Source organism: Vulpes lagopus, chromosome 12, assembly GCF_018345385.1.
Source record: "Vulpes lagopus strain Blue_001 chromosome 12, ASM1834538v1, whole genome shotgun sequence".
NCBI lineage: Eukaryota > Metazoa > Chordata > Mammalia > Carnivora > Canidae > Vulpes > Vulpes lagopus.
In genome coordinates, this window is record NC_054835.1 from 67,865,776 (window position 1) to 67,879,366 (window position 13,591).

The 13,591-nt window shown below is 35.6% G+C and overlaps 1 protein-coding gene across 3 annotated transcripts in view; it reads right to left on the reverse strand.

Moving 5' to 3' along the window:
* SCFD2 (sec1 family domain containing 2) overlaps positions 1-13,591 on the reverse strand; it is a 421,592-nt gene that overhangs the window by 218,623 nt on the left and 189,378 nt on the right. Inside the window, exon 6 of one of the 3 annotated variants that reach the window (XM_041724102.1) lies at positions 9,888-13,263. The exons of the other annotated variants lie outside the window; for them this stretch is intronic. Coding sequence (XP_041580036.1) covers positions 13,112-13,263 — 152 coding nt within the window. The 3' untranslated portion in view covers positions 9,888-13,111. Of the gene's footprint in view, positions 1-9,887; positions 13,264-13,591 lie in introns of those variants that run through there. 3 annotated transcript variants of the gene reach the window in all.

A 13,591-nucleotide genomic window follows, 5' to 3' on the forward strand; every position in this document is an offset into this window, starting at 1 on the left:
GTATGTCAGTAACCCCTCCTTTGTGGAATCACTCCAACCCCCATTCTAAGAGGCAGTGATAGATGGTCAATCACAGTCCGCTGTCTATTTCTCCAAATCCCTGTCCCTGCCTCCCTCCCTCGTGCCTCCTCACACAGTTACCCACATGACTCAGCATGGCCAGAGGAAACCCCACTCCCCTGACAACAGTAGTGGAAAGTCAGTCAGCTTTGCTTCCTGTGATTGATCAGAGAAGTCCTCATTTTTTCCCCCCTGGGTTGCTATTCTGGAATGACATAAGCCAGGAATGGCTGGGAGGGATGAGAGGTCCACAGAGGAGTTATAATTTGAAAGAATGAGGCCAATACTTTCAAGGAAGAATAGCTTAGAAAATGCAAAGAGTTCTGATCACACTGTTGGAGCCCTTGCCCTAACTCTCTGGAATTCCCAGCTAAGCCAATATGAAAGGCAAATACTAACTAGCAAAACATATTAGCAAAATATATGACGAAGTGTTAATAACCTTAATAAAACAAATGTTATTCTTAAATCATTAAGAATAAAATGAATGATACAGTAGGAAAAAAGGGAAAGGTCATGAACAGGCAATTCACAAAAGAGTAAATGCAAATGGCAAAATCTGTTTTTCATCAGTACCCAATAACATGCAATTTATATGTGGCCTCTATACCGTTCATTTCCAAATTTTCTCCGGTGAGAAAGTCTGATTAAAATAGTGGAGGAAAAACCTTAAAGTAAAGGTATTAAAATATAAAATCAAGTTTAAGAATGTTAGCCTGAAATCAGATGGCATAATGATTGCGTGGCTAGACACACGGAGAAGGCCATGGCCAATATGTGCCTGGGGTAAGGGAGCATCTTTGGAGAGATGTAAACAGCATCTTAAAGACAACAGAGATGGGCTGCAGGGAGTAGCCAGCTCCCATAGGAGCTGAAGTTGAGTCAGTGACTCCAGTGCCGCCCTCCTGAGATGAGAGTGGTAAACCCAAAAGGAGAAAATGGTATTGAGGAGAACCTGATTTAGAAGAAGGGAAGAGAGCATTCAGATTCAGATAAAAATAAAAAGAATATAAAGTTAGAACCATAGAATGGTAGAGAAAGAAGAGAACTTAGATTCACCTAATAAGGCTCTCATTTTATGAGGAGGATCCTGAGTTCAAAGCAAATAAGTGACTTACTTTCAGGTTACATACCTATGGGCATATTTAGGAGTAAAAATTAGGTCCCCTCCCTACTATGCTCTTTTCTTCTTCTCTTCCTTTTCTTTTCTTTCTTTTTTTTTTTTTTTTTTACCTTTTGACCTCCTTCACCCATTTCTCCCACGTCCTATTCATCTGTCAATGGATAACTCGTCTGCTCATTTTTTAACCTGATTTTTTTTCCTATTGAGTTGTATGATTTCCTGATATATCTTGGATATTAGCCCCTTGTCATATACATGACTTGAAATATTTTCTCCCATTCAATAAGTCATCTTTTCATTTTGTTGATAATTTCTTTTGCTGGGCAGAAGCTTTTCAGTATGATGTAGTCCTACTTATTTATTGATTTATTTATTTTTGCTTTTGTTGCATTTGGTGTCAGATTTAAAAAGTCATCACTAAGATCTATGTCAAGAAGTTTCTGCCTAGGTTTTCTTCTAGGATTTTTATGGTTTCAGGTCTAACATTCAAATTTTTAAATCTATTTTTAGTTAATTTTTGTGTATGGCATATAATAGTGGTCAAGTTTCATTCTTTTGCATGTGGCTGTCCAGTTTTCCCAACACCATTTATTAAAGTGTCCTTTACCCAGTATATATTCTTTACCCAGTGTATGTTCTTGGCTCCTCTGTTGTAAATTAATTGACCATATATGCATAGGTATATTTCTGGGCTCTTTATGCTCTTCCAGTGACCCATGTGTCTGTTTTTATGTCAATACAATACTGTTTTAATTACTAAAGCTTGTAATATAGTTTGATATAAGAAAGCATGATACTTCTAGCTTTGTTCTTTCTCTAGATTGCTTTGGCTATTCCGGTTTTATTGTGTTTCTGTACATATTTTAGGATTATTTATTCTATTTCTTCGAAAAATGGCTTTGGCGTTCTATTAGACATTGCACTGAATTTGTAGATTGTGGTAGTATGGACAATATTAACAATATTGATTCTCCCAAGCAATAAGCACAGCATCTTTCCATGTATTTGTGTCTTCTTCAATCTTTCATTAACGTCTTATAGTTTACAATATATAAGTCTTTCATCTCCTTGAATTTATTCCTACATATTTTATTTTTTGATGCAATTGTAAATGGGAATATTTTCTTACATTCTCTGATAGTTTGTTATTATTGTATAGAAACATAACAAATTTCTGCGTGTTGATTTGGTATCCTGAAACTTTATTGATTAGTTCTAACATTTTTTGATGGAGTCTTTTAGGATTTTCCATATATAATATGTTATCTGTGACAGCTTTACTTCTTCCTTTCTAATTTGGATGCCTTTTTCTTTTCTTTTCTTTTCTTTCTTTCTTGTGTGTGTGTGTGCGTGTGTGTGCACGCGCGTGTGGGCGCCTATTTGTTCTGGCTAGGACTTCCAATATTATGTTTAATGAAAGTGGTGAAAGTAGGTATCCTTGTCTTCTTCTTGATCTTAGAGGAAACCTTTCAGCTTTTCACTACTGAGTATAATGTTAGTTGTAGACTTGTCATATATGGCCATCATTAAGTTGAGATACATTCCCTCTCCACCCACTTCATTTAGAATTTTTATCATAAATGGGAGTTGAATTTTGTCAAATACTTTTTCTCCATCTATGGAGATGATCATAACAATTTTTATCCTTCATTTTTGTTAATATGGTATATCATCTTGAGTATGTGAAGATGTTGAACCACCCTTGCATTCCTGGAATAAATCCACTTGAGAATGGTATGCAATCCTTTTAATGTATTGTGAATTCAGTTTGCTAACATTCTGTTGAGAATTTTTATATCTAAGTTTATTGGGGATATTGGCCTTTAATTTTCTTTTCTTGTAGTGGCCTTGTCTGCTTTTGGTATCAGGGTGCCTTGAAAAATTAGTTTTGAAGAGTTCCCTCCTCTTCTGTTTTTTGGAAGAGTTTGAGAAGGATTGGCATTAATTCCAAATGCTTGGTAGAAATCAACAGTGAAGCTGTTTGCTCCTGGACTTTTGTTTCGGGGGAGATTTTTGACTACTGATTCAATCTCCTTACTAATAATTGGTCTGTCCCAATTTTCTACTTCATCATGATTCAGTCTTGGTAAACTGTATGTTTCTAGGAATTTATACATTTCTTCTAGGTTCTCCAAATTCTGGCATATAGTTGTTCATAGCAGTCTTTTGCATTCCCTTGTATTTTATAGTATTGGTTGTAACATCTCCTTTATAATTTCTGATTTTTTTTAAAGATTTTATTTATTTATTCATGAGAGACAGAGAGAGACAGAGACAGAGACATAGGCAGAGGGAGAAGCAGGTCCCATGCAGGGAGCCTGATGTGGGACTTGATCCCGGGACTCCAGGATCATGCCCTGAGCCAAAGGCAGGTGCTCAACCGCTGAGACACCCAGGTGTCCCTCATTTCTGATTTTACTTGAGTTCTCTCTTTTTTTTTTTTTCTTGGTGAGTCCAGCTAAAGGCTTGTCAAAGGCTTGTTTATCTTTTCAAAGAACCAGCTCTTTTCTAATGTCTTTTTAATCTCTGTTTTTACTCTATTCTTTGTAATTTCTCTTGTTCAACTAATTTTGGACTTCATTCTTCTTCTTCTTTTTTTTTTTTTTTAAAAGATTTTATTTACTTATTCATGAAAGACACAGAGGCATAGGTGGAAGGACTTGATCCCAGGACTCTGGGATCATTACCTGAGCCACAGGCAGATGCTCAACCAGTGAGCCACCCAAGTGTCCCTGTTCTTCTTTTTCTAGCTCCTTAAGGTGTGAAATTAGGTTGTTTGAGGCTTTTCTTATTTCATAATTATTTCACAATGAACTTCCCCCTTAGAACTGTTTTTGCTGTATCCCCCAAATTTTGATATATTATTTTCATTTGTCTCTATTTTTTTTTAATTTCTCCTATGGGTTTTTGTTTTTAATTTCCCCCTTGATTTCTTCATTGACTCACTAGTTATTCAGTAGCATGTTATTTAATCTCTACATATTTGCGAATTTTTTTAGTACTCTGTCATTGATTTCATACCTTGTTTCATGCCATTGTGATTAGAAAAGATCCTTGATATGATTTTGATCCTCTTAAATTTATTAATACTTGTTTTGTGGCTTAACATGTGATCTACCTTGAAAAGTGTTCCATATGCACTTGAGAATAATGTGTATTATGTTGCTTTTGGATGGAATGCTCTGTATATTTCAGTTAAGTCCATCTGTTCTAAAGTGTTACTTAATGCTGATATTATTGATATTCTGTCTGGATAATCTATTGATGTAAGTAGAGTATTAAAATTCCCTACTACTGTTTTGATGTTTACTTCTCCCTATTTAGATCTGTTAATATTTGCTTTGTTTATTTAGGAGCATCTATGTCAGGTACATAAATATTTACAAATGTTATATCCTCTTGTTGGACTGACCTATTTATCATTATCTGAGTCCATCTTTGTGTCTTTAAAGTTTGTTCTAAAGTCTATTTTGTTTGATATAAATAGAATTATTCCAGCTGTCTTTCAGCTACCATTTGCATGGAATATCTTTTTCCATTGCTTTCATTTCCAGTCTGTGCATGTCCTTACATCTAAAGTGAGTCTCTTATAGGCAGCCTACAGATGGGTCTTTTTTTTTTTTTTTAATCCATTCAGCTACTCTATGTCTTTTAACTGGAGAATTTAGTTCATTTGCATTTAAAGTACTAATTCATAGGTATTACTTATTGCCATTTTTTTGTTCATTGTTTGTTGACTATTTTTGGAGCTCCTTTTTGTTCCTTTCATCTTCTCTTGGTATCTTCCTTTGTTTAGTGAATTTCTTCAAAGGTATGTTTATATTCCTTTCTCTTCATCTTCTATGTATTTACTATAGGATTTGCTTTGTGGTTACCATGAGACTTACATACAATAGTCTACTTGATAACAACTTAAGTTTGATCCTATTCTAAAACTCAACATTTTTACTTTCTTCCCTCTCCATTTCATGTTTTTAATGTCATATTTAACATTTTTATCTTGAATAGCCATTAATCACTATGATCGTACTTATTTTTACTATTTTTGTCTTTTAACCTTCATACTAGCTTTATGATATGGGCATATTTAGGAGTAAAAATTAGCACCCCCCCCCACTGTTGTACTCTCTTCACCTACATCACCCCATCTCTCCTATTTCATCCATAGCTATATGTTCAAGAAAACTATTCTTGTATTCCATGCACTCTACTTTTTCTTTTCATGATTGAGAAATTTATACCACATGTAATGTGTAAGTAATAAGAATCAGCAATAATTAATCTACATCTGTCATATTAACAATTAATATTGACATCATGTGCAGACACAAAAATTAGTGATATGCACAGTATGTCTTATACAGTTGTGCATATATATAAATACTAACGCAAATAGTGTCTTATTTAAGGATGATTATTTTTATCATGTGACATGAAAAAATTAAGTACTTGAGAAAGTAATTTGTAGTGAACCTTTAATATGCTAGCAAAACTACTTAACTAGCTAGCTACCTTAATAGGCAGATCTAAATATCTTTCTACACAGCCTGTGATATATTTTAAATATGAAATAAATATTTTAAACTTCACTTGATATAGCTGTTTTGTAATATGTGGTGTGGTTAACTATTTTAATATGTTGGACAGTAAAACTAAATGTAACAGTTCCAACATTTCTCATGGGAGAGATTTAGGGCAGACATATGTTCTTCATCAGAGTTTCCAGCAGAAATCTTAGAAATCAAGAGGAAAAATAGACCTTATTATACCAAACTGTGTTGCAAACCATAATGGAAAACAACAGTCTTAAAGTTGTTTTTTGTTTTGTTTTGTTCTGGCAGCCCTGAAGCCAAAAAAAAAAAAAAAAAAATTCTGAAACGCTAGAATTGAAGGTGTACTCCTTAATAAAAAGTCCAATATTGGAATGCCACAATAACTGAAAATCCATAAATTACAAGCAAGAAATGAGGTAGGATCCTTTCTAAAATAAATTTTATCCTACTTCCTGAACTCCTCCAGCTGAGTGGGTGGATTCTGTAATCATGGTTTTGTACACTGTCACCTATTGCAATGAGCTAAAGTTTTCATTCAAGTGTGGGTAACATGAAGGTTGGTAACAAGCTTTTAGGATCACTCTTCCAGTTACCACAGCAACAGCCTTGTCATTGCCAAACTAGGAGGGATACTTAAGGTCTAAGGAACAACTTCTCCAGGGAAAGAGTTTTAAAATTTTGAAAACTGTTTTTCAATTGGAATAGTGCCCTCAGGAGCAATAATCTGCAGATTTGCACAGTCTGAAATTTGATTAATTACTGAGGCAAACCTGTGAGATGAGGAAAGAATGCAGGGTAATACAGTAAAGAAGCATAAAAAAAGAATTTCTTATTGGATCCTCATCTTTTACAATTTTCTGTTTGGAAGTACTTCATATTTTACTAAGAAGACCAACTTTCTACAAGGCTGGGAAAAGTACTTGGCCAACCACGAAAAATGCTTTGTTTGAAAGACGTATCTCTACTAACATAATAAAGCATCTATGCCTTGTGGTAACAGAGATGAAAGTTTTTATAATAAAGTGGCAGACACAAATAGCAATAATAATTTTATATGGTCTGTGTTTACCTGAGCTTTTCAAAAGAGGAAAGCTGACATAAATCATTGCAACTAGATTTTTACTGTTGGTTGTAGAATGTGGCTTTGTTTCTCTATGGATAAGGGCCCAAAAATGCTTTCCATTCACAAAGTGGACCTGAAAGTACCATGAGGTACCTACCACAACCCACTGAAAAACAAATTCTCAACTGCCTCCTCATTCAAAAGGGATGAAGAGACTCTCCTCTATTAGGTTTCCTGTAGGGGATGCAAGGGAACTAGTCAAGAGCTCACTAGACTATATCCTCCTAGTGTCCTTAAGAACAATGCTTTCCAAACTGGACCTGCCTTTCCTTATTTGTTTTATGTGATTGATCCTAAAAAGGGTCTTGGAACATAAGAAGGGATAGAGGAAAAAAAAACAAACAAACCAACCTTAGGAAACAAGATCCCTTGAAGTGAAACACTAACAAAGTTGAAGAGAATGTAAAAAATCATGGTCACCCCCCCCCCAAAAAAAAAATCATGGTCTGCCATGAAGATAATTTATGAATTTTACCCAAATCAATGTGAACTTCTGATTATTCCAGTTAGAGGAACAGGAATCCTGCCAGTATTTTATGCAAAAGTCCTGTGAATTATGTGGTAAAGGAAGCACAACCATACATTTAGCAAGAAAAATACCATCTTCACAGGAGAACTTATGTAACATTTCTCCCACAAAACCTGCTCTTCATACTGTATTAAAAAATAATATTCCTGGTTTCTTGAGAGATTGGAGTGTCAGATTCGTGATCTCCTGGCAACAGTCAGAGGATCCCCAGCTTGACATCACCCCTCCCATTCCCTATCACCCTCTCTACTAAGACTAAATATCCTTTGCTAATTGTCATCACATTTTCAACGTTGTTTTTCTATAACTGAACCACTTTACTTATATTACGTGCTGAACCCCATAAGCACTTGAGTTTGAGACTCCTATTGTAACACATGGTTTCAAACATACTTAAAGTCTGAGGATGCTATATAAACACGCTTTTGGTATTTCTTAATTGAAAGATACTAGGAAAAATATTTTATAACTTCAGAAATATCTTTAAATGAATTTACAATTTATAAATCATAATGGTATCTATAGAGACTTGCATATTTATATGTGAAGAGTAATACTTAGTTTATAGATGATACATAAAGCACACATGGAGCTGTGAACCTTTTGCTCTAAATCCTATATTTTCCTAGGGATGCATGAGCCAAAAAGTTGGGTATCACTAGCCAGGTAAAAAGAACTCTGGCCTGTTAATTAGGAAACACAGACTCCAGTCCTATCCACGAACTGGCTGTTGGTTGGTGATTTGAGGCAAGTCAATCAGCATTTCAGGACCTTGATTTTCTCATGTGCGAAGTGAATAGACTGGATAACTGTTGATAGCCTTTCTAACCATAAAGCATAATAACGTATACCTTATGATCCCTTACACTTATAAAAACCTTGGAAACTATGGGACCTACCAAAAGTGTACCTGGGTTTTGCCTAAAGACAAAAGGTTTATTAGGAAAGGAATCACCATGGAAAAACTGGTAACATAGTGTGACAACTACAACTCTACTGTTTCCAAATTTGGATACCATGTTAGACTCTTTGTCCCAAACCATTTTTGAAACATTAGCAGTAAGTTATGTGAATAAATTATCTCAAACAGGGGTGTGGGTGGCTCAGCGGTTGAGCGTCAGCCTTAGGCTCAGGGCGTGATCTCACGGTCCTGGAATAGAGTCCCACATTGGGCTCCTCGCATGGAGCCTGTTTCTCCCTCTGCCTCTCTGTGTCTCTCATAAATAAATAAATAAAATCTTTTAAAAAAAATATCTCAGAACACAGCACTATATATATATTTCATTTGAGTTTGGGGCATATTTTTTAGACATGTAAGCTATGGGCTCAGACTCACATGTTTGTCTCAGATCAAAGGAGATACTGGGTATGAAAGTGCTTTAAACACTGTCATATTATTCAGAAATATCAGATACTATAATAATGATGTTATTAACTATTATTTTTCTAATGCTTCATGGCAACAAAATACCAATGATGATAAAAATAATGATAATGATGTAGAGAACAAACACTGACAGCACATGCACCAGGGTCTGCACCAAGCACACTGAAGATTTTATCTCATGAGTTTGGTACTATCATTACTATCCCTATTTGACTTATGAGGAAACGAGATTCAGCGAAGTTAAATGACTTACTCAAGATCACACAACTACTAAGATCCAAAGTCAGAACTAAAACCCAGATACACAATTCCTAATCCTGTGCTTAGAGCTTTTACATTCCACCACCACTATCCCTAGGGGTTCTATGCCTCAAGAGCCTAGAGTAACAGCAAGTGTGGAGACATGTCCAATAAATATTGATAGATTGAAAATATTTGTGATGTAAGTCCAGTGATACTAGCACATAATAGCACATTATTTCAGCATATCCTATAAAAGAAACTTCAATATTATAACTGTAAAATTAAAGTACCTTGGGCATCACTCCATCTCACAGTATACTATCTTGCCTTAGAACTCTCCCTATCAGGGATGCCTAAAACAATAATTATATCAAGTTTAATACAAGTTTGTTTTTTGGTTCTTGTTTTTTTACCTACTATTCATTCTCATCTTCTGTCTTCTAACAGAACCTTGACTTTGTTCATGATAAATATATGCCCAGTTAAAAATACTTAAATTCTCTAGGAGCCAGAGGTGGTCATGAAACTCACTTGTAGCCAACAATTAAAGTAGGACAGGAGAAATGTTATTGTTTTCCTAATACATAAAAGGGTAGACTCTGTTAGTATATGCCTTTTACTTTCAACTTTCTTTATTGCGTGAAGCATGGACATAATAAGTCAAGGAGGGGTGCCTACCTCATGACCATAGTGACAAAACCATAAGGAAGAAGGAAGGAAGGAAGGAAGGAAGGAAGGAAGGAAGGAAGGAAGGAAGGAAGGAAGGAAGGAATGGAGGGAGGGAAGGAAGGAAGGAGGGAAGGAAGGAGGGAGGGAGGGAGGGAGGGAAGGAAGGGGGGAGGGAGGGAGAAAGAGAGGGAGGCAGGCAGGCAGGCAGGCATCGGAAAGAACATGAGTTTTGCTGCCTGTCTCTGAACTTCCTGCTGAGAAAAAAATAAATTCCTGTTTGTTAAATTAATTTGGTAAATTTCCCACTACCTATATCTAGGTGTAACCCTTATACAATGATACAATAAGTGATAATCCCAAATTATCAACAGGAAGAAGAATAAGAGTGTAATAAATATAAATATAGTTTCCATGGTATTAGCATGCCTCTATCTTGAAGTACAGATTTTTTTTAGATACTTTGAATCACTCATTCCCTAGCTTTACACTAAACACTAAACTCAACAGATCTAGTCCCTATTGACCTTTCTTTAAAGATATAAAAATCCAGAGACATAAATCAATGAGTAATATAAAAGCTGTTTACCAAAAATAAACTTTTCCAAAATATTTTTGGGTGTCAAAACTACATGCAAGTTTTGTTCTCCTTGTTTTCTGGTTCCAGAACCTTCTGACCAACACACCCTCGAGTTCTGATTTGCTCCTAATAGGTTACACGTGTGCCAAGTTGTTTCACGTCAGTTTACAGGTTAGGTAGGTAGCACTTGGAGTGGGCAAAGCCCCAGGGCTGGTTGCTTCTGACCAGAAAGTTCTGTCCGGTTACCTGAGCATACTATGCAAATGTACTCATTATCTATGGGTGTAACGATGTGAATAAAGCTCGGAAGCACTGCCCGACATGACAGCTAGATGCTATCAAAAGAACAACAGCCATAGAAGAAGATTTACAGTGTGTATGGATTGGAACTTAGCTCACACAGATAATATCATCTTATTTTCAGTAAAGTCCTTGAGTGGTCATCAATACGGCACTTATGTTTACTATCAACGTTTAAAGGTGGATGATATGAAGACTGACAAACTCTGCTAGGAAATGACAGAGCCAGGACTTTTGCATCAAGAATTTCTACATCTAAGCATTATGCTTTATCTGATACACACCCCCTTGTATCATGAGATTCCAAGTTTACACAAATTTTTAAAATTAGAATTTTTTTCATTCTCTGAAGAAAGTTCAAATGGCTTTCCTTGGTTTTCTCTTGTGACTGCTATGCAAACACTAACGTATATGGAAACTGATACTCTCTTTGAACTTAGCAAGACTGAGAAAGCACAGTCAATGACATTTTCAGGTCATACCAATTCTCTTTTTACAACTTCTATCCCTGACACCCAGAGAACCAGCACTTGTTATTTTGTATAAGTAGAAAAGAGAGTTTTTTTTGCCCACCGTTCTCCGTAAAATTAGCTATCAAAAGGAAAATAGTATGCTGCTGTTGACCATGCTTAAGTTCTGGTTTGTTTTGCCAATTACAATTGCTCACTGTCCTTTCCATAAAAGGGAAGAATAGGGAGAAATGAAAGAAATCGCCAAAAGTAAATTATATATTCAACAAATAAAAACGAAGTAAGAATTTTAAACACAGGGCAATTATTGTCAAGAGATATTATTGAAATAAAAAGAATTTTAAAAGAATTTTGCTACACCTATTTTGGAAAGCCAGACAACCAATAGATTACAGTGACTAGAAATAATATTTTAATTTCTTAATAGCAATGCAGAAACAAAGAGAATACATGCACAAAAACAGGAAAGTATGAGGAAACATAAGTAGCTACTATAGACAGAGTAAAAAGAACAGGTGATATCTACAATATTACCCAAGTATTAATATTATTTACTGTTTGTAAAATACGAACATAACGGAATGGCTGAGCATGCACGGCATACAACAAACAGTAAGTGTAAGCACGTGTTAAGTCACAAAATATAATAAATGCAATCGTTATGGAAGTGAGCTGATGGTAGGTTTTAAAGATCTGGGCTCCAGGACCAGAACGCCTGGATTCAAATTCTGATCCTTTTTACTTTTGGGTGATGATCACATGCTTGAATATTCAGTACAGGAAAAGTATTATCTCCTTGGTTCTATGAACATTTAGATTAGTAAAAGTATAATAAAGAGTGGAATTCTACTGATTAACTGCTTGTTTTCAATAATACTTTTAAACCAAATTTCATCCACCCCAAGGTGTGTACAAGGCATGAAACAAATTCTGCCACTCAGGAACAGGTGAGCCACGACCAGAAACTGGAATCACATCAACCCAACACTGTGCACAAGTTCATGGTAAAGCCAGGCTAACCTAGTTTCACAATGGGCCAGGCACTGGGAAGGTGATTCAATTCTTCCAGGATATGATGGACTATCCCCCCTTGTCCTACAAGATCAAGTCACTGCTACCCCAACACCATCCTAGTGCTCTCTGTACTGAGATGTAAACAGTTGCATCAGCAACTCACTAGAAACATAAATCCTACTTATTGAGACATTTGACTTTCCAACATACTTAACAGGGGTATGCCTATGGCCAAATAAAAGTCTATCTTCAGAAATAAAGTCCTTTTGGTGTCCATAGAGTTGGATCAAGGCACATGTATTCCACTGGTAGGTTCACTTACATCAAATTTAAGTAGCACATCATGTCCACCCTGTTTAAACTATACATCCAAAGTTAATCTTGGTAAGAATGTATACTTTATATTACAAAATAATAATAAGATGCCTCTCAAGTTTTTAAATATACTAAGCTTTCCAAAAATTCTCATTTTTTTAAGCTTCGTTTGCTAAACTTACTAATTTTCCTGATATAAGCATGAGTGTACGGAAGTGTTTTTAAATGTGAAATCACATCTAAAAGCAAGAGAATGCAATATCCTAAGCAATTGCAAACAGAGAAAGTAATAAAGAGTGAAATGCTAGGTCAATAAACACCTTGAGCTAGTATTAAATGAAGACTCTTCCAGCATGACTTCAATTCCTGAAATAATACAGTAACATCATAGCGTTACAGAAAAGCCATCCAAAGAACCTCGGCTAAAACAAATCATCTTTGTTGTCTGTTTCTGAAATTATGCATTTTAAGAATAATTCTAATTAAATTCTCCCAGCATTCGAATCTACTTTGAATCAAATTACTGTTCGAAGCACTGCATAAACTATATTAAACTTTTTGAAGTCAATATCCACTTATAGCCGAACAAACACACATAATTGCATATAGTGCTGTAACCTAATGAAATGGGAGCAAATTCCACAAGTTTTCCTTCAGCAGGTTTTTAGTTGGCAAATAGGTTCTAGATGAAGCAAGGAAATGCTTCATTTTCATGGAAATTTCATTTGGTTTCCATCTCATCAGGGTTTCATTTTCCATAAGCAAACACAGGAAAGGTCAGCCGTGGGCATGAAGGCCAGCACATAGGCATGGGGCACTTAGGTGGCCAGCCACGCAGCCTCTGTCTCAGTGATCCAGACACTCCCTTCAGGGAGGCACAGCAGGCCACAGGAGGAGATGCTGGAAAATATGGAACGTGCCTCAGTGGAGCCTTCCTGAATGCCAAGGTCTATACAAACCTACACACACACACATGCATTCATGAATGAATCGGAGCTAGGTAATGTCTTCAGAGTATTTAAATTTTGCATGTAAGCTCTAACAATTTCTCATTCTTAAACAGATCTGGGCTCAATCCATATTAACGGAAATAAATTTTGCCCAAAATATAAACAATAAGGAGTTCAATAAGAAAAACACAAATGAATGTCTCTGTGAGTTACACCACAGTTCTTACTAAAAGTAAAAATGGTTAGATTTTATGATATTTAACTAGATGCTTTTCCCA